At 37.0% G+C, this 20,899-nt stretch overlaps 1 protein-coding gene and 1 long non-coding RNA gene across 4 annotated transcripts in view; one reads left to right on the forward strand and one right to left on the reverse strand.

The window, feature by feature from the left end:
• Positions 1–84: 84 nt before the first annotated feature.
• Positions 85–20,899, reverse strand: part of CHL1 (cell adhesion molecule L1 like) — a 79,725-nt gene continuing 58,910 nt past the window's right edge. For 2 of the 3 annotated variants that reach the window (XM_024747046.1, XM_024747045.1), the window contains 12 exons: positions 20,604–20,705; positions 20,222–20,419; positions 18,633–18,703; positions 13,635–13,857; positions 12,282–12,397; positions 11,942–12,146; positions 11,576–11,698; positions 8,786–8,965; positions 5,103–5,264; positions 4,331–4,462; positions 2,666–2,738; positions 85–301 (listed from right to left, as the gene is read on the reverse strand). In XM_024747046.1, the coding sequence (XP_024602814.1) occupies positions 85–301; positions 2,666–2,738; positions 4,331–4,462; positions 5,103–5,264; positions 8,786–8,965; positions 11,576–11,698; positions 11,942–12,146; positions 12,282–12,397; positions 13,635–13,857; positions 18,633–18,703; positions 20,222–20,419; positions 20,604–20,705 (1,802 nt within the window). The remainder of the gene's footprint in view (positions 302–2,665; positions 2,739–4,330; positions 4,463–5,102; positions 5,265–8,785; positions 8,966–11,575; positions 11,699–11,941; positions 12,147–12,281; positions 12,398–13,634; positions 13,858–18,632; positions 18,704–20,221; positions 20,420–20,603; positions 20,706–20,899) is intronic. The other variant, XM_024747047.1, reaches the window with a different exon arrangement.
• Positions 234–20,843, forward strand: LOC112400996 (uncharacterized). The gene is made up of 4 exons (XR_003003500.1): positions 234–430; positions 1,662–1,969; positions 17,637–17,855; positions 20,673–20,843. It is a non-coding gene; the product is annotated as an uncharacterized LOC112400996 (long non-coding RNA).

Here is a 20,899-nt window from a genome sequence, read left to right on the forward strand (position 1 = left end):
CTGGAGGAAAAGGTCTTGCTCCCTTGAAGCAGATAAATATGGAAAGGTTGGTGTGCACGGCTGATGGGTTTCTGTGCTCTGCGTTTACGCTCGGAGTGGAAATGGTGCTGTAGAACTTCCATTGCTTTCCACCGATCCTTTCTCCTTAGATCCAGCATAGGCGCCAATAAATGACCCATCCTCACTGAATAGACCGTGGTCACCTTCTCCGTAATCGACTAAGCTGTCGGCACTTTCTGTGGCCTGCATATCCCTGTTAAGGGAGCGAAGGCTTCCTTTGAGGGGTTTTTCATCGCTGTCACTAGAAAATAAAAAAGAAGAATTCGACAAAATCTGATGTGAGGTATTCACGTAAAGCGAGACTCATGCACGAGTGCTAATAGGTTTTTAAGTTTTCCGGATATTCATATTAGCACTGAAGACAAGACAGGTAAATCCTGAACGACCCCTTTCATGAAGTTCTGGAACCCTAGTCTCGAACTCAAGTCTCGGTCTTCTTTCTTCACCCTTGATCCTGCATGTTCCTCCAAATCCCTCCAGAAATGTCTCTCTTGTTCAATCAAATTCTGTTTCTTGTAACCAAAGAACTTTCTTTAGTTTCTAAACTCACGTTTGTTAAATGAGGGAAAAAAAAAAAAAACTGGCATTTTTAGAACAGAAATACTACAGGTATCCTACATTCATTTACGCTTTGCCTTCTGTTCTTCAACAAAAGCAAGTCTGAGTTAGTACAAGGTCTATGAAATGATATAGTTTTCTTAATTTCCAGATGATGGGGTTTTTTTAATATCAACTTCCATCACACTAGAAAGCTGTACACCAAATTAGAAGATTTTATAAAATTCTAAAGGAAAATTTGGGAGAAAAATATAATTACTGTGCTATTAGCATTTGACAGTGTGTGGTAGTCACTGGTGCTGCTCATCCACTAGGTCCATATCTCAGCCTGCCGGAAGCGTGGCAGGATCATACTTCACTGCCCTCTGAGTTAGGCATTGCCATGGGACTTTCTTTGGCCAAAGTGAGCAGAGGTGACATGTGTCACTTTCCAGACAGTACTCTGTTTGCCATTTCCTCTGCTGTGCTCCCAAGTGACCAAGATGGCTCAAGCCATCTGTGTTGCACACGCAACTTGAGAAAGAAAAATATATGGTGTTGTTTTCAACAGCAGCGTGACCCAGACTGTCCTGACTCATAGAGTAATTGGCTTCCGAACTGGGCTGCTACAGTTATAAAAGCAAATACAAAGAGAACAAAAAGACAAAATGTGGCATTACCTTAAGGACCAGGCCACAAATAGCGAAGCAACTCTTACCAGAAGCTGGAAAGACGAGAATTCACGTTATGTAACTGTCTCCTTGCATAATTTTCCAGGTAAACATGTAGTTTTGGGGAAAGATGATGGAAACTGTATTAACTAACAGGATGCCAGGTGAAAGCTTGCAGGGGATGATTGTACCCATCTTTTTACAGCAGCAGCAAAATATGAGGGAATGGGTTTTAAATAAGGCATGTCTTCGGTTTTTCCTCGTAAAAATCTATCTTTCAAAAGTATTTTCAACAGTTGCCATAGGCTCTCAGTGATCCCTGCCTTGTGGGATTTGAGTCACAATTTCCTAAATTTGTATAATTCCAAGCTTTTTCTCTTTCTCTCCCTTCAGCCTTTAATGCTCCTTCTCCGTGGAAACTACCTCAGATGGAGGGAAGAAAAATAAGTATAGCGCAAAGTAGACCCTAGAATGAGGCTCAGATGTACATCAGTTAATGCAGGATGGCTAATCAGAATACTCCACATCCCCGATTATAGTGGTCCAGGGTGAGGCCACTCAGAGCCAATCAAGTCCATTATTTGATATGGATGCTGGTCTCGTGTGCCAGCAGCCATATACGCCTGGAAACTGTAACAGCTCCTTTGGCTGCAGTATACAGAGGACCTGACTGAAAACAGTGGCATCCTAGAAAAGAACAGGTAAGAAAAGAAGAGGTACCTACCTCATTCCAGATTTCTTGCAATTTCTCCTACGTGTGACACACTTTTATACCTTCATAAGTTTGCTCTGGTAGTTAAGAGTAACGCAGTCTTTTTCATCCTTTCCTCCTTTGGAATGGACCCTTCCCACAACTTCTCTTAGGCAGAAATGGTTGCTCCCTTTTCTGCTCTCTTATTCTCTTTCATTAATTACAGTTACTTATTTGCATTGATACTTCTTTCCGCTGAAGACTAGGTGCATCTTGAGGACATGCTCTGTGACTCAATCACCTTTTAGGTACACACCGTAGGTGCACAGGATACATGTTTATGGGTGTAAACTCCATACAACCTGGGTTCACAATGGCCACGGTGAGGAGAGACTACAAGCTGTTTTGGCTACTCCATCTAGAGCTACTCAATCTAACTAACAATAGTGTCCTCTGCATAACACCTTTCAAGAAAAGTGTCCTAGCACACACGCTACCTAGATAGCGGATACATCCCCCCTCAGCACAGAGAAATTTGATTGGGCCACTCAAGGCCCTTTGTTTTCTTTTCTTTTTAAACAAACTATTCTTTATAGGAGTATTAAAATATGGTCCTGTAATCGTTAAGAGGAAACACTTTTTTCTGTTTGTAAGCTGACGATGAATACGTGCTCTGCTGCATTTTTCAATGGAACGTAATGTTTACCTGTATTCACCAAAGGTTTCGTCTTTCACTGACTGAACTTCTGGGTCTGGATGCAGATCTTCCTTTTCTTTTACTGAAAAAAAGGGGGAGGGGAGTAATGCAAGTAATTTTTAAAGACAGGTTTGTTGTGGTCGTACCTATCACCCCTCAGAGTTATCTCTGCGTTCAAATAAAAGCAGAAAAAGGATTCATTTGCCATCAGAGTTGCAGGCTGCTGCAGATATGCACACAAGTAATGTAGTGTTATGTGGGCAACACGTCGTACTGGAAGAATCCATAACTTGGTTATGGTCTCTTAATGAAGACCAAATTATATACATTTTACTATCCTAAACTTTTTGAAGATGTCATTGGCTGATAGCAGATCTATAAAGTACAGGGAATTAAGAAAAAGTCAGTCATTCGGTGGTTCTCTCTCTCTCACTCCAAACTGCCTCAGTAAGCAGAATATTCCAGTCTATAATGACAGAATAAAGTAGATTTATTCTGCATCGTGGGATACAGGCCAAGGAGGCTCTTGCTTCACTTTACCAGGAAAAAACTCAAACTAAAATCCTTCTTCGTGGCACTTTTTACTACTACTTGCCGAGACCTGAGAGTTTCTCTTAGTTGTCCTGAAAATGAAATGCTGACTTGTTTTGTTTTTCTTTTCTGGGTACGATTTGAAGAAGCTTCTTCAGAATTTGGATAGGGCAACATTTCACAAATGACAATTCGTTGGCACACTCAAAAGGAAATGCTCTCTCTCTTTAAAGTTTCCAGTTAATTACGTAGAGCGTTCATGACTCATTAAAAATCTAATTCTTAACAAATTCAGTCTAAACAAGAAAAAACACGTATAATGGCATAAATTCTGTGTAACTTTACAATTTAGAAATTATTCTCTTGTTTGATTGTGCAGTATACATCAGGGGCTCCCCAAAATATTTTGCTGGATGAATCGTAAGCCAGTAAAGAATTTCACACTGATCTGAACATCAACAAACGAATAGCACTGGGATCTAAATCCTTCCCCCTATGTAAAAGCATCACGAATGCTAAAATAACAGTAACAACAGAACATGTATATCTGAAAAAGGCAAACGAAATTTGGAAATTGAATGAAATTAAAGCCAAGCCAGATATTAATTAATAATTAATTAATTCAAGAGGCAGTGTATCCGATATATGTCATGGTACTAAGAAGTGCGTTCCCGGCACTGGTTAAGTTTAACACAGTTGACTAGCAGAGCCAGTACTATAGAATGGACTAATGCAAAACATCTCTGGGTCATGAATGTGTAGAGAGGCGTACTATAAACGGGTCCTTCTTTAGACATTAAAATATATGTGTGTGACTTAGTAACAGGTCTTACCAACATCTGTGATACTTTACAGATAGAAAATAGAAGCTTGGAAGTAGTATATGTCTCCCTAGAGCCTATTTTATATACTAGGAACAAGAAAGCAACCAACTAGAGATAACATTCTAGACCCCACGTATTCCCTTCGGTTAGTTAATATAGGAATTTTTCCCCCCTCTCAGTATACTGTACACCTAATGTTCTAATATCAATTTGACTTAAATGTGTAATTAAAAAAAATTAAAGATGTCTCTGAAGATGGCCCCCGAGAAATTAAAGACAATTTAATAAAATTCAAAGTCATATTAAGAAACAACTCTACCTGAGTACTTTCCACCTTTGTTCCTCTTCACAAAGCAAACAGTCAACAACATTAGCGTGAGAAGAGCAATCGCACACATCAATCCAATAAACCAGCCTTGCGTGGAGATGTCATCATATAAACCAGCATATTCTGTTGTACAAAGAGAAGTCACACGCTGAGCGCTAGAAACGGTCTTTGGAATTATGCCCTTCTGGGGAAAATTAAACACCATTTTTAAATGTACAAAATAGCATCAATTTTACTTTTTCCTTGGAGTGACCCTAGAGGGAATGTGATTCGAAGGACATTTCATTGGGAGAATACTGATAAATCATTTAATCATTTTTTAGAAAGGGCCCTCTCAAATTGCGTTTGATTCTGTGGATGAAAACCAAAGAGAGACAGTAGAGACAGATGCAGTTAAATACAGCAGCAACAGCAAGCAAGCAAAAGCACAGGCTGCCTCGGTTACATGCAGGTTGCTATGGAGACGCTGGGGTTTTGGTTGTGGTTTTCTTTTGGGTTTCTGTTATTAACACACGTTAATTAGCAGCAGACATTCTTAGGCAACTACTCTGGTAAAAACAGTAAGGGGTAACTCGGACCTTGGTGAAGCATTTTTTGTTTTGACAATTTTAAAATGCTATGCCAGAACAAATGGAAACTACTGTTGTTATAGCTAACATACTTCGTATTTTTATCTTTAATATAGGAAGTATGTAACATTAAATAATCTACGGAACACAGATGTATTGTCTAAGATGGCTCCAAACAGAGTCTCATTTCTCACCTCTCCCTCTTGTCTCAATTACATCTTCAAAAATGCTATTGTTATCAACCCAATTCTTAGTCAATAGGCGAACTATATGTTCAGCTCCCGGCTCAAATGTCTCTACTGGGTGAATCTTTTGAGTAAGATTTACTCCTTCTGATATCTTCCCGACACGTTTACCTAAGAAACGTACACAGTTAAATCATACGAATTGTCATCACTGAAAAGTAGGACATGAAAAGTAAAAAAGTATTGTTATTTGAGACGAATAAGAGAGCCCTTTGTAGCATTTTTTCCCTCAGTTTCTGAATTATCAGGAGATCAAGAAAAGCAACGTTTCAAGATTTTCATTTTTAATATACTGATACGGAGTAAATGAAATGAACTGAATTCATGTCCTTTTAAGACGATGCACTTACTTATTAATGAAGTGATAACTATAAATCCACCTGGTCATATGAATGGTTTACAACCAAACGCAGACTTCAAAAAGCTATACAATGTCATCATTGCAATTTGGACTTTCACAAACCTATAGCAGGGCCGGAATATGGCAACTTTGGCTTATCAGTGAAAGCGTACGGCATTAAAGTCTTAACTCTGTGTTATTACTTCTTTTTGCTTTGGTTGTCTTCATAAATATTGGTGGAAGAGCATCACAGTATGCTCGTATATCAAATATTTGAAAATTGTAGGAACTTAAGCTACATAAAAGTGCAGGTTTACAGGTACATTTAAATGAAATGCATTGAGATTTTCAAAGTGAGAAATTTACACGTTTCAAAAGACACGTGAATATGTCAATATATTAATTGTAAAATATCAGTAGCAGATAAAAATATGACTCAAGTGTCATCAAAATATACATTTAATGTCTAATACTGTAACAAAATACCTAAAATATTTTTTCCTTTGGAGCCATACTTTTGCTAAGAATTAACTCAATTAAATAAATGTAAACCAAGAAATGTTAACACGTTATATTGAAAATGAAATATATTCCATGTTGAGAATATTAGGAGTCATTACACTGTTTTAAGTGAGAATGTGTCACACGTTAAAATTTAGTTACAACTTTTCACCACGGAGTAAAAATTGATTAAATAGTTACTGATAACACAAGGAGCGTTAAATGAATGGCACCATGGGAAAAGTAAGACCAGTTATATTAGCTGAAGAAAGCCTTCAAGATTGAGCACCATTGAAACAAAACACAATTAATTTTGCCCTTGAAAAACAGAAAAGTAGCGCAAGCTTTTGAAAAATAGAGCAAAGCAAGTGTTTTATTCAAACCAGTAGTGACACAAAAAAGAATATTTCTGATTAACTCCATTTTTTTCCCCCAGTTAGATTATGGAATGTGAGCCACCTGAAACTCAGAATGACAACCAGAAAATGATGGGGGAAAAAAATGCTCGTGTATCAAATCCCATTCTCTGATTTAATGCCAGATGACCTTCAAATGTGCCATCTATGCAAAGAGAAGAAAGATACACAGAAATGCATTCCAATTTGCACAGAAGTTATCATTTTTAGAGTATTTAGTGATAGCAAGATGGATTTCCTCAATAGAAGTATATATATACATATATATATATTTTTTTTTTTCTCTCTTTTTCTCAAAGATCATGCCGAAATTGAGTGGCAGAAGGAGATTACAGTTTCTTTCCTGTAAATATGGCAAGATAGGCCTATAGAAGAAAAATCAGTGTCAACTAGGGAAGGGGACAGTAGCTGAAAATGCAGGATCCTGAAAAAGAACACAAACATACTAATAAGAAACATTTTCGAGTGAAGAAATCTGCTGTAAAACACTCAAGCACATTAGTTATATCTTTCTTTTTTTTGTGGTACGCGGGCCTCTGCCTGCTGCGGCCGAGCGCAGGCTCCGGACGCGCAGGCTCGACGCGCAGGCTCAGCGCCCATGGCTCACGGGCCCAGCCGCTCCGCGGCATGTGGGATCTTCCCGGACTGGGGCACGAACCCGTGTCCCCTGCATCGGCAGGCGGACTCTCAACCACTGCGCCACCAGGGAAGCCCTAGTTATATCTTTAATTTGCAGAAAAGATGTAGCGTCATTTATAAAACCACATCAACAGCATTTTCTACCCTCTGAAAAGAGTTTGTCAAACATCAACACAACCAAGCCCTAATTCTCCAAGTATCTCCATAGATACTGGAACGCCTAACTATTGTAAGGCAATTTTGTGAATTTCTTTTCTTACATGCTTCAAATTGGCAGGAATGGGATTAGCATTTCTGACACATACCAGGGTCTTGGTCCTAAGAAACAACAAACAAAAAACCCTCTCCATGCCCTAAATTCTGTTTTAGAAAATACGAAAGTTGCATGTTTACATTACCACTATTCTGACTTATTTTCTTTGTGTTGAACACTTGATATCCGTTTGAACTCTTGAGAAATAAGAACCTTTTAGTGACTAGAAAGTTTTCAATCACCATCTTTAAATCTACCTCTTAGGAGTAAGTAAATGAGTTCTTCATTTCACTTGGTGTCTAATTCATCCTTGGGAATAACTTGTGGGTTTTGGGGGAGAAACCATTTTGAATATATACATATATATTTTTTCCCCATAAAAGGGAGTTTGGAGTATAGGGAGTCTGAGGAAAACATAAACTCTTCATTATTTAGCTAAAGTAGGAACAAAATGAGAGGAAGAAACAAGCTGACAACAAAGGTCACAGCATGTAACCATTCACACAAACCCATTGATTGTATACTGATTCACAAACTTCAATACATTTCCATATGTATCTTTTATAAATGATAGACAATTCAATTTTCATTTTCTTTTTCCATAGTCTAAAAATTGGGAACGCATCCAGAACAGCGGACACGTACTCCGCTGACCCATAAATGACTTATTTCTATTTCCCTTCCTACCATCTCCCATTTCCTTTTGCCTGCCTCAGATATCCCTCTAAGTCTGATGGGCTTGAATTCTACACAAGGCCCTCTTTTTAAACTTATTAGTGTGTATATCCATTCCTCCAATCCATTTCCCTTTCTTGTTCTACCTTCTTATTTTCTCTCCTGATGCCCTGTTGATAACATAGAAAGCTTAGTAAAAATACCGCTAAAATCATAATTGGAGAAATAATTTGGGAAGGGAAATGGCCTGAGTTGGGAAAAAAAAAGAAGTGCAATTGCATTAGGAGAATTGTACAAATGAAACCAGAGATTTATGAGCCATTTTCAAGCTAGTTACTTGGCATCAACCAGTAGAGAGTAAACTAAAATTGAAATATGAATCGATGTATATATGAGTCATGACACGGAGGTGAAATGTCTTAGATCAGCGTTGCTGATCAGCATTGCAAAACGTCTACCAGTGCAAGAGGCAAAAATTTTCCCGTGTGGAAACATTTCCACCAGAAAAATATCCCTCTACTAATCTTACGAGTAACTTTTTGACCTTATATCCCCCATTTTAATTAAGCAAAATTATAGTTCCTGACCTTATATACACTAAGGCTATAGTTTGATTACTGATGTGTAGAAGTTCATACATTGAGTCAATGTGAACTTTAGAAACAAGATAAATAAATTCTCTACGTCAGTGGAAAACAGAAGGTCAGACAGATTGAGATCACAATCATTTCTAATTTACAGTGACGAGCACGATGCAGCCCTTTCAGAGCAGTTTAAAACATAGCACGCATAAACCTCCTGTACTTACTCCCTTCTCCTAACGTGGAGCTTTCCTCAGTGATGGGTTTTCCACAGCCCTTTGAAGTGCAAGCCCTCAAGTAGAATTTGTACTTGGTAGTTGCACTGAGGTTTGAGAGACGCCAGCTGGGCTTTGATGGAGTTGTAATGTTGATATCATTTAGTTCTCCAATCTCATAGGTGTCATTTACTAAAGAAATAAACAGGCATATCAACGGCTCAAATTTCACAAATTTCACTTGACCATTCAAGTTATGTTGTCTCTTATTTTTGCTTCTAGGTATGCTTGTGGTCTGCAAGATATTATCTTAATTATTCAGAGCTATCAACTTACTTAATTCTCTGAGGTAGATGTAATTATTATGATGTATTATACATGAGAAAATTAAGGTCTAGCAACAAGAAACACCTTGCCTAGACCTAGAGCCACTAACTGGCAAACTGGGATTTGAATCCAAACTACAGCCTTGTAACTCCAGAGCCCATGTTCTTAATCACTATGGCATACTGGAAAATCACTCCAGCTTTACCACACCTATTTAAAATGATGAACTTTCCCCCATTATTATATTTCCATTGTGTCCTTAAGTAGTTTTTAATCTTCTGGTGTGATAATTTGGACAATGATCTACATAAGTCTTCTATAGTTTCTGGTTTAATATGGGGCACCAAATAAGCGCTCACATATGCAGACTCAAGAAGCCGATAAATTACACATTTTTAAATATCTGCTGTATTCTAAGCACTATGTACAGTGATATATGGAAAAAGATGATTTAGACAGTGCCTTTCAAAGAATCTGCCACATAGCAAGATCATGATAGTTGTGCAAGGGCCCAAAGCACTGTAAGATTGCCGTAAGAATAATCCAGGAGATGAAATGGTATTTCCAAAACTGTGCAGCCGTTAGTGGTAAGAAAACGACTAGAATAAACACTCCTGACTCTCAGTCCAAGAGACCATAAAAAAATACATTTACTCTTTAACATAAAAATGCCTCCATCGGTCTATATAATGCAACGATATGAATGGAAATGAGAAAGAAACTAATAATCCAAACACAGGAAAGAAGAAAGTAAAATAATCACCATTTGTAGATTATTGGAGAGCATTCCTGTAAAATACCACCAATCAATTGAAAAACTACCACAATCAACGTAAGAATTCAGGAAAGTACAGAGAGAGCTCTCATATACACACTCGACAACTGTTTACAACATATAAGAGCCACAAAAATATATAAGCCACCTAAAAATATCTCAATCACTTAATATTGAGAGCAGAATAAGTATATATCATTTCATTAAAAAATCCACATATCAAGTAGTATAGTAACCACTGCAATTGTTACTATTTCAGCCTTTTCTCTATACATTCTAAGAACTTGTTTTAAAAATAAATTTATATATGATATACAGATCAGCATGAAGGTTGGAATTTAATGTTGAGTTTCTTCATTATGAGGATAAACGTAAGGCATATCTTTATCAAGCAAAGTGACATTTGGAAAGTCTTCAAATATTTCTTCAGTGCTTTCTACATGCTTGAAATCCAGTTCATGGAACAGTGTAGGCTTTACAGTTCAGCATCTAGAATGCCTGAGCTGGGTCTGAATCCTTGTGTAACACTTATTTTACTGCACAGCTCTCTGTAAGTGAGCTCTATATGCTTCTCATCCATCAAGTAGTGATGGTACATACCTCATAGATTTCCTCTTTCAATGAAAAAAAAATGCAGGGAGAATTCTTAGTACTTACTCATCCTGCTATACACCAAACACTCAAAGACGCTAAAATGCTGCCTCTATTAGGGTTATGGCTATATCCATTTAATCATAGGTACCTAAAAGAGAATAGGCCATCAGAAGCTAAAGCTGGTACCTGACCTGAATTGCTGCAAGCCTTGAACTGACTGATGGCAGTTCAGGGCTATGATCAAGTTGACTTTTGCAAGCAGTGCAGACTGGGTTTCTATAGTCCTGGTGTTTTCGTTGTTTAGGAATTCATGTCTTCAAAGTTTAAATTTTTTCTATGAACTCAGTCCCCTAATTTCCATTTTGAGGTGATGCCTAGATTTGAAAACTACTGAAGATGGGAGGCGTTATGATTAAAATGAGCTGATTTCATCCAAACATGTTTGTTTGATTTTTTTTAACCTAACGGCACAGCAGCATAGGGGGAGAGCCTAGGATAATGGTCCAAAGACAGCTCCTTGGTTCTCTCAATATTACATGACTGTACCACTGGGCTACCAATAGAGGATTCTCAAATACAAACAGATGCAGGGTTGAGATTGGAAACATGTACAGAGACAGAACAGGCAGTGTAGTGTGGAGGTTAGTGCGCTTTGAATCTCCACTACATCATTAAGTTTTTCTTTGCGTATTTCCTAATGCTCAAGGCCTCTTATATATACGTATTAAATGCATGTTTTCTTAACATACTGCTTTTCTTCTAAAACAGGAATTGGCAAACCTTTCCGAAAAGGACTAGATTGTAAATATTTTAGCCTTTGTGGGCTATGCAATCTTTGCGGCAACTACTCAGCTTTGCCACTTTAGTGAGAAAGCAGCTATAGACAAATTTGAGTGAGTGGACATGGCCGTGTTGCAATAAAACGTTCTTTATACAAACAGGCAGCAGGCTGGATTTGGTCTGCCAGCCGGTTTACAAACCCCTGTGCTGTAAAGGGAGTATGCCAGCTTACAAAGCATGAATTGGATTCTCAGCATGGTAAACCAAGTACGCAACCAGGAAAAATGAAACATCACTAGGCAAATCCAGTTCAAATATGTACTTACTTATCTGGTACTGTAATAGATAGCCAGTTAAGTTTCCATTTAATTTCTTAGGTAGTCCCCAGGATAAAGTGGCAGTGTCTTTATCAACTTTGATGACCTTGAGAAAAGTTGGCTTTTCAGGTACTGGAAAACACAAGGTCAACAACAGACACCCAAAAATTGGTAAATTTCTTTTTAAAAATTCCAGTTTATTAAATTGAGAAGCTAACTCATATGACGTAAGTACAGATTAACTAACTAATAAGGGAGGAAATGTCTTGGCCATTGGGATATTTACTTTGTTATTTATTTTAAATTGTTATTTATTTAAAAGTTGGATATTTAATTTATTAAATATATCGTTATTCTACATTGTTATTCTCTCACCTCCTTCTGGTGTGTGAAATATATAAGGCTCACTCTCTGGACCAGCTCCTTTGGAATTATAGGCTAAGACCGTTAAGTGAAATTCACTAAAGGCATCTAGGGAAGGAACCATTCCATAGTTTCTTTGTCCTGAAAATCTCAGAATGTTTACTTCTTTGGGATATGTTCTTCCATCCAACAGACTTTTTGTTTTCCACCAATTTACCTGCAATGAAAATAGGAACGCTTTAACACATCAGCTGTGGTGGTACATTCTCTTTTGGCTTCTTCTGGAATCAGTTCTTATTTACAGGAAATCTATTAATTCCACAGTGAGAAGAAGAAAATCTATGATAAAAACCTGATATCCTTTCAGATGTCCATGTACTCTTTCCATTGGAATTGTTGACCAGGTAACTTTAACTAATGTGCTGTTTATCACATCCACCCCGTGGATCACTGGAGCTGCATCAGGATCTGTTAAGCACATAAGAAGGATTAGCTTTCAATAATCTCCAAGCACGATCGTTAAGATCATTCCCAAAAGGTGATCTTTCATGTTTTTTAATCTGAGGAAAACACTTGTCTCAAATCAATTGCAAATGGAACCAAGAGTTTCTCATTACAGAAGAGTTTCAGGGTCCAAATAGGTTTCTAGAGAAGAGGAGAGCCTGGACCACACTGAGAAAAGACCCCTTTCAGATGGATACAGTGTGGGCAATGTAACTGGAAACAGTGGCCAGTAAAATCTTCTGTGAGCATCTGCCTCTGGAAACATGTGAGCTAGACTAATAATATAACTAAAATTACTTGGGAGTTCGATGAATCTAATATTCATAAGAAGAGCTGACATTAATTGAGCATATTCTGTGTGTCAGACACTGTGCTGAGGGCCTATACTGGATTGGCTCACGTCATTGTTAGAACAACCCTATAAAGTGGTATTATTATCCCCATTCTACAGGAGAGCTAACTACACGCGAATAAACCAAACCCACCGCAGCCAAAACTAATATATTAGTTCACAGTGAGAAGTCCTGTGTAGTGAGAATTTAGGTAGCGGGTGAACTAGACCTTCTTCTATTCTTGGATCGAAATATGACTTTGGATACTGCAAGAACAATGAGAATAACTCCTACCACGTACGGATTTGGAATGCTGTACAGCATTTCCTTTTTCCAATAATTTGCAGCTGTTATTATGGTGTAAATATTTAATAATAAGATCATATCACCAGTACCTCAAAACTGCGTGTGTGTGTGTGTGCGCACACGTGAGATTCCATATGCAAATCTGGGTGTGCACCTCATCTTCGTTAGGAAGGCTCCAGCTCTGAGGCCAGGGTGCGACAGCAGACAGCTGTTAGGAAGTCCTTGACAAGTAAGGGCAGATGTGATTGGAAACCTTATGGCAGTTATGCTGCTTAACTGTGGGCACTGCTGATTCCAAGTCTTTGATTTTCATGATAGAAATAGCTTTTTTGGGAAACTGAATACAATTAAACCTTTCAACATTCTTTCTTATCACCCTATACTGATCAACTCTCCTGCAGTCAACCCTGGAGTAAAAACCGTGTGTTAGATGTCTTTCTATCTCCTACAGCTAGTACATCCACTTTGCACGCAGTAGTCGCTCAAAAATATTCATCGACAGAGTGTAATATACTTGAGAGCAACTATTCTTAAGTACTTGGGGTTTCAGGTGCACCACTTACAGTCTTCTCCAGAATACAGAATCACTGACTGAGGCTCAGGGCCAGAGCCCAGGTGATTGATGGCTTGGACCTGGACATCATATGGAGCATAGACAGCAGACGTCATCACCCGCAGGGTGTGGTTTGTGACTGTTTCTTCCTCCCACTCCACCGGGGCTCCCTGTGGTTTCCAGGTCACTCTGTACTCCAGTCCAGGTCCATTCTGCTCCATGGGTTTCAGAGGCTAAAACAGAAGGCCACACTCATCCCGTGTGATCACAGATATGCCGAGTCAGAGACACAGAAGCCACCCTAAGTGGCCCAAGAAACGCTGCAATACAGGTATCATTTCTTCGGAGATCTTCAATCCCCCTCTTTGGTTTGGAAATACTTGTGAAAAATGTGGTCATTCTGTAAATTTAACCTTGAAAGTTACTCCCTTACCTCCCCAAGTAGAGACTCTCACTATTTAGATGCCTGGATTATGCCTAACAGTTCACATATGAAAGAATTTACTAAGAGATTCCACAGAGGGTTTTAGCTTCTCTTTACACTTTGTTCTATATTCTGTTTTGGTGTTTTTTTCACTCGCAAAGAAGTTGCAGAAATAAAAAGGACATGGCCATGAATTCCAGGGACGTAAATGGGATATTTCCATGGCTTTTCAGTCAGAACTCTTTCTACCTGACTCCATCCATCCTCCTCCAGCTTCCTTCCAAGAGAAGAGAGAGAGCAAGTAAATATTTTTGGATAATATGCATTTTTATACATTAGTACCCAGAAGGTGTACTCCTCTCTACAATAAAATATTTCCCCAGCTCCTTGCCCATTCTCTTTCTTTTACGAGAAAGCGCTTCCCACCCTCCACTTTATTTTGCTGTATAGAAATAGATAGTGGAGGAATTTCTCATATAGGAAAATTGGTTATTTCCATTCCAGTTTTTAATCGAACAGTAGTTTAATTCAAAAAACATCAATGTGATTTAAACCATCTGTTTAATATCATAAAAATGGGAATGTGCATTTAAGTGAATCAGTTATATAGAATACATAAAAATGTGATTTTAGTCATAGATTTATAAGGGTCACTTATATAAATAGTTTTGTCTGTATATGCAAGTGACTCAATAATATCATATATCATATCATAGTATCATATCACATATAATATCATGTATCATATATCATAGTGTTCTTACAGAATTTACAGTGGTTCTGGACTCAGTCTACTTTACTAAAATACTTGTTGGACGGATCGGATGGAATTAAGTTGAAAGTATACACTAAATCAGCAAAATAATTTCAAGTCTATGCTTATTCCAGGGTGAATACTTTAAATTAGCTAGGAGGAAAAAATATCAAAACAAAAACTTTCTGAGATTTTCATAGTCATTGTTTATGTTTTGCTTTCCAAGTTTTGCCCCAAGATATTTTCTACTCTCATATAGGCAGAAATTCACCGGAGGCTTTAGCATTGCCCGGATAAATCAGGCCACAAGCTTTTAGTTCCATGCTACAATCTGCAATTACAGCTTCCTTCAGTCCCAGCTGACAATAAATGTGTACAAATACTATTATTCAATTTACACATGTTTTGCTTCAAGAAAAATAGTTACATTTGATAAAGCTCTCTGGAAAAATTTAAAACTAACTGTGCCACCAGAGGCAACATTTTTAAGAAAAATCTTACCTCAATCGCCAGCCTCCTTGGTGCCTAGGCTCTCAAAGAAACTGCAGGAATACTTTGTATTTGGCTTTCAGACAGTGGACAACAAAACCTCAGCAAATTCTCAGATAGGCCCCCACTAAAGATAACAGACCAGAGGAGCAATACGGAGCCAGGGAGGTGAGTGGTGGGGAAAGACCACCAGCCTCCCCTCTGCTCATGAAGCTGCTCGGAAGGAAGGAACCTCTATAAAAGAGGTTCTTAACTTGATGGCTAGGCATCTCTAGATGGGGTCCATGAGTGCCCTTCAAAGGATCTGAAAAGCCGTGAAACTGTTAGGAAAACTTTCTATGTATAACTTTCTAGAGCAAAACTCTACTTCTATCGTATTTTCAAAGAGATCTATGAACAAAGCAAAGGTTATAATGACTCATCTAGAAACCGGACGCATTTTCTGTACTGCCTAAATTCATTTTAAAGGTGGTGGACTTTCTTATTATACTTGCAGTAGAAATAATAAACCCTAGGTCCTTTAGGAGTGAAACAACTTGGCTGTGATCATATAATCAGGTAACTGAAGCAGTTCCTCTTTCCCGAACATTAGTGAATTGGGTTTTTGTTTTGTTTTTGTTCATCTGTTTTCTGGAGTCTTTGAGATTAGAAATTTGCTATTTTATAGAAGTTCAAATTTAACATAAATAAATTTACATCTAAGAACAAAGGGAAAAGTCAAGCAAAACTCATCATGGTATAATTATTTAACCAATCAGGGTGCAGTGGGCTCTTTTTCTCTGTTTTGAGGGATAGGATATTATCATTTTTAACACTTAAAACATGTGAGTGAGTCATGACCTACCTAATACAAGAGAAGTGAATCTTAGAAGATAATGCTAACTAAAAAGACTAGTTCTATCCATAAGTTCAAATTTAATACATTAAAAAAATTTTTGTATCCTTAATATTTAATGTGACACATTTATAAAGATAATTCATATATAATAGAACATGAGCTAAATAAACTGAAATTCATTTTTGACTGTAATATAAGGTTCACCCGTTCAATGAGTAAATGCATATTCATTAACAAGCTACATACAAAAGTCTGTATATTATTTTCCTCCACTGAATTTTTCAAAATGGTATTGTTTTATTTCTCATGTATTTGCTTATCATCTGTCTCTCCAACTAGATTATACATTCCAGGAGAACAAAGACTTTTTTTTAATTGCCATAAATAAACCAAGGACCTCATAATACATTACTTTTATTCACATTTAATGCTAAAAAGAAAACATAAAACAAACAAAAATTAGGGACAACTAGTCTGTTCCTATTTAACCCTTTGGTGAAAGATTTTTTTTTTTTTTAAACAAATTGCTTCTCTCTGGTCATTATCTTGTAGACAGGAATTATTTCGTGCGTCAGTCTTTGGATGGGATCTGGTAATACGTTCACAGTATGCGCTTGTCAACTTGGGGAATTATCTGGCATTTAACTCCTTTTTACACGATAATCGATGGCAAAACAGTAACTGATGAGTAAATGTACTTAAACTTCACTGTTTGTGCTTATAGTTGTTAGATCTCTGACATTTCAAAATGATATGAAACACAATGGAATATATTATGAATATAATTGTCAACATAGTTCCAAATCTGAGTACTTTCTTCCTCTGGTCAATTAATTACTAAATTACATGTCATTTACTCTTCAAAGACAAATTGTAAACACTTGCATGGTATAATCCCATTCTTCCAAGAAGAGAGCATTAGTAATCAGTCTTATATATCTTTGGGGTGGGGGAGAAGAGTGATTTATGAATAAGATCATCAGTAAGAAGGACTGCAGATGCCTGCCCCCTTTTCATTACTGACTCAGGGCATGGCATCTGGATAAGGTCACTAAACTGACAGTCCCAGCTTCTCTGGACAGAATGTAATGCTGATACCATGGAGCTACTGTAGCCCTCCCAGAGGAGTGGTGAGGATTAAGGAGCTAATGTTAGTGGAAAATGGTATACTTCTTTGAGGATCTGACCTGGTAATGATACACTATTACTGTCATCTAATGCATCAGTTATATCATCTCTCTTACAGAAATTTCCATGGAATTTAAAAGAAGAAGAGATACTCTAAAAGAATAAGATACTAATATAATTTAAAATTCTAAATTAAATAATCATCAGGACAATGTGGTAGCAGCTATTTATGGCCACATATTCAAGAAAATAATATTCTTGAATATATTTAGTTTCTGTATATTACCAATTTTTGTTTCAAATGTGTAAAACTTAATTTCACTGAAATGGGAATAAAGGGTTAGTTTTGACATAAAATTATTGACTACATATTTTGCAGGTATGGGCAATGTTGTCATTTAAGACCAATATATGATGAAGAAAAAAGGAAATCAAACTTTGTACGTTCTAAAATTCTTCAGAAAATCACATCTGAAACGAGGTGTGGAAATAAATTAATATATTCCAGCATACATTCAAAAATGTTTCTAAAATTCAATGAACTCAATGTCAGAAAACTATTATTAATCAGAATCTTTGGATGGCAATCTACTTTCAAGTAAGTTAAAATACTTGTTCATCAAACATGTCAAAATAATAGAAGGGGAAAACAGCTTTCCACCGTTACGGAAGAAATTTAGAAATGACATTCAAAAAAATTAAAGTCATCTGAGCAGATATAAGATTTTATGCCAAATTCAAGGAGGAAAGTCTAGTTTAATAACTTTTAACAGAGATGTATATAAAGAGAAAATGAGTAGGGTTTGAAATCCAAATATATTCATGTTGAAATCCTAGCTCTGTTGATTTCTAGTTGTGCGGTGACGGGCCAGTCTATCTATCAGCCTGGACCTCAGTTTCTGTATCTAGAACACAGTATTAATGATGCTCTCTTGACAACACTGTTCTCAGAATTTGAAATGAGTTTGCAAAATGCCTAACAGTGCTTAGTAAGCGGTGACTATTCCTTGCGAGTCATCCTTTTGATACGAATAATCTTTATTAGCCCATGTACCAAAAGTTCCCGAAAGACTTTCAGTATTTCTTTGAATGGGAGAGGATTTAGAATATTGGTAATAAAAATATTAGGAATTGTAAACTTTGGGGGATGGATTATAACGAAATCAACCTGTGTAACCTTTCTTAAATTATCTACCACTGTTAAACTCTATTTCACAACATTCTAATCGTGATGATCTTTAAAATATACAAATAAAATATACACATCTTAGCCCTTTGTTCTTAAAAGATATTATTCTATCATCATACTTAGCATGCGGACCTAAAAAAAGGAAAAACACACAAAGGTAATAAATAACACAGAAAGAATCCTCACCTCCCATTTGATAATCATTTCCTTGGGTTGAGAAGCTTGAACCCTTATGTTTTGTGGATTCTTGTCTGGAGCTGAAAAATTACAAGTATTAAAACTACTTTTTCCCACTGTGTGGTCCATAGATAAATCATCGTATCATCCCTCCTCCCACAAAAAAAAGATTTTTAAAAACTTTGATTATATTTGTTTATTTCTATCTGGCCCAGTTTGAAAAAAGACTTACGGCAGTTTTCTTTTTTCCCCCAGCTGTACTGAGATATAATTGGCACATAACATTGTGTAAGTTAACACTATGTTAAGGTGTACAGCATAATGATTTCAGAATGTATATATATCACACATATATAATATTTATATGTGTATATTGTGAAATGATCACCACAATAATGTTAGTTAACACATCTGTCACCTCACATAAGGCAGCTTTTAAATATACATTTTACTTCAGGGAGTAAAATCGTGTTCATGGAGTGATATAATTATTATTCAATGGAGAGTGGAAGGTTTTCTTTCCCTGTCTTCATTTTAACCCTGCTCTTTAAATTTTAAACCTGCTTTTAAAAATCTAAACCCACTATTTAAATATACATTTTTAGTTTTAAATCTGCTTTACTTTTTCTATTAGAATTATTGTTAGAAATTTTGCTGTGGATATTTGCCTCTAAGTGAATAAAATTAAAGATCATGTATTAATATCAACAGCCAAGTTTTAGGGGCATCAAATAGGAAACAGCAGTTAACGTGCCCATGAAATATATTCAGATGGATCCATTTTATAAAAAAGGGCTAAGTATGGAGTTTAGTGCCAAGATGAATTTATACTAAAATCATACAAGTATCTGATTCAGTTATTATCTCCCCTTGATTTTTCTCAATCCTAAAAGGGAATTCTATCCTAGCATATTTATTTCAGCCAGAGGAAAAAAAACCAGGCTATGACCACATTGATAACCAATGCCAATTCAGTAATACAAATGTCAGCACTGTCATTATTTTTTTGGTTTGTAACATTATGTAAGTCTCATTCTTACAATGTTATAGTTAGAATTCTGTATACACTACTACAGCATGGTCATTCTTGAGAATTTTTTTAAAAAGCATCTTGGGAATTTAGATAGGTATTAGATATTCGTTTAGCTATTGAGATACAAAAATACACTAAATGGATAAAATTAATGACACTAGATGCAATGAAAATTTAACAAGCTGCCTATAACATGTCAAATGTTTTATTTCAGGAAGTTGAAATGAGGACAAAAATAAAGAGAGAAAGTTGACTTTCTCCCTATATACTAAACTTCAATTTAGAACTTACTTTATGGTACCTGGTTTTAACACAATACGTAGCTATCAGAAATTACTCAGCTTGTTCGTGTACGTCCTTGTAATATCCTGCTATCTATCAAACATTTACATACGACTGTTAAATAGTTTGTGTGCTGTTAAGTTTACAGAACTATTCAAGCTCTCTACTGGGAGAAATCTAAAATCCTACACCAGGTTATCAATCCTTTCCCTCCCCCACCACATTTGTTCAAAGATGCGACAGACTAAAACTTGTTAGGAAGTTGAGGTGTGAACTTACATACCTGCTGGGGGTGTTTCATGATGGTCTGATGGCTGGCTAGGCTGGCTTCTCCCTACTTCATTCACGGCTATGACCCTGAACTGGTATCTCACATACGGAGCCAAAGATAACATGACTGTTGTTTCCTCTCCTTGGACTCTAGTCAGTTCTTCCCACCTTCCAGGTTCCTCTCTGTTTCCTTCAAATTCTATAATATACTCTGGCAGTAGGAACAGAGAAAAAACACATCAGAATGGATTGAGAATGTTCAAGTTATACTAAGATTTATATACAATATTAAACATTTTAAAGGATGTTCTAAGGATAATCCCCCCTTGGTGGTATTAATGGCTTTAATATTCATTTTAACTCTGGAAACTACAGTTATCCCAAGTCTTCCCTACCGCTAATATTGCTGTTGTGATCATCTCCAGCCTCCCATGTCAGCCGAACACTTCTGTTCTGTCTTTCAGACAAGTGAAGGTTTTCTGGCGGCTCCGGAACATCTGATTAATAATGAAAAATGACGGTGAGGAGAAGGCAGATCATTGCCTTTGTTGATCCCACTTCCTCACTCAGGCACACTGCAAGCCCCCTTCCCCTCGGGGCCCCTGTCTCCACTCTGAACTGCCAAATCTCACCAATCCTTCTGGTTCTATTTCAAATGGAAGGGAGGGTGGGAGGGAGATGCAAGAGAGAG

The sequence above is a fragment of the Neophocaena asiaeorientalis genome, unplaced genomic scaffold (genome assembly GCF_003031525.2).
Source record: "Neophocaena asiaeorientalis asiaeorientalis breed wild unplaced genomic scaffold, Neophocaena_asiaeorientalis_V1.1 scaffold130, whole genome shotgun sequence".
NCBI classification, from domain to species: Eukaryota; Metazoa; Chordata; class Mammalia; order Artiodactyla; family Phocoenidae; genus Neophocaena; species Neophocaena asiaeorientalis.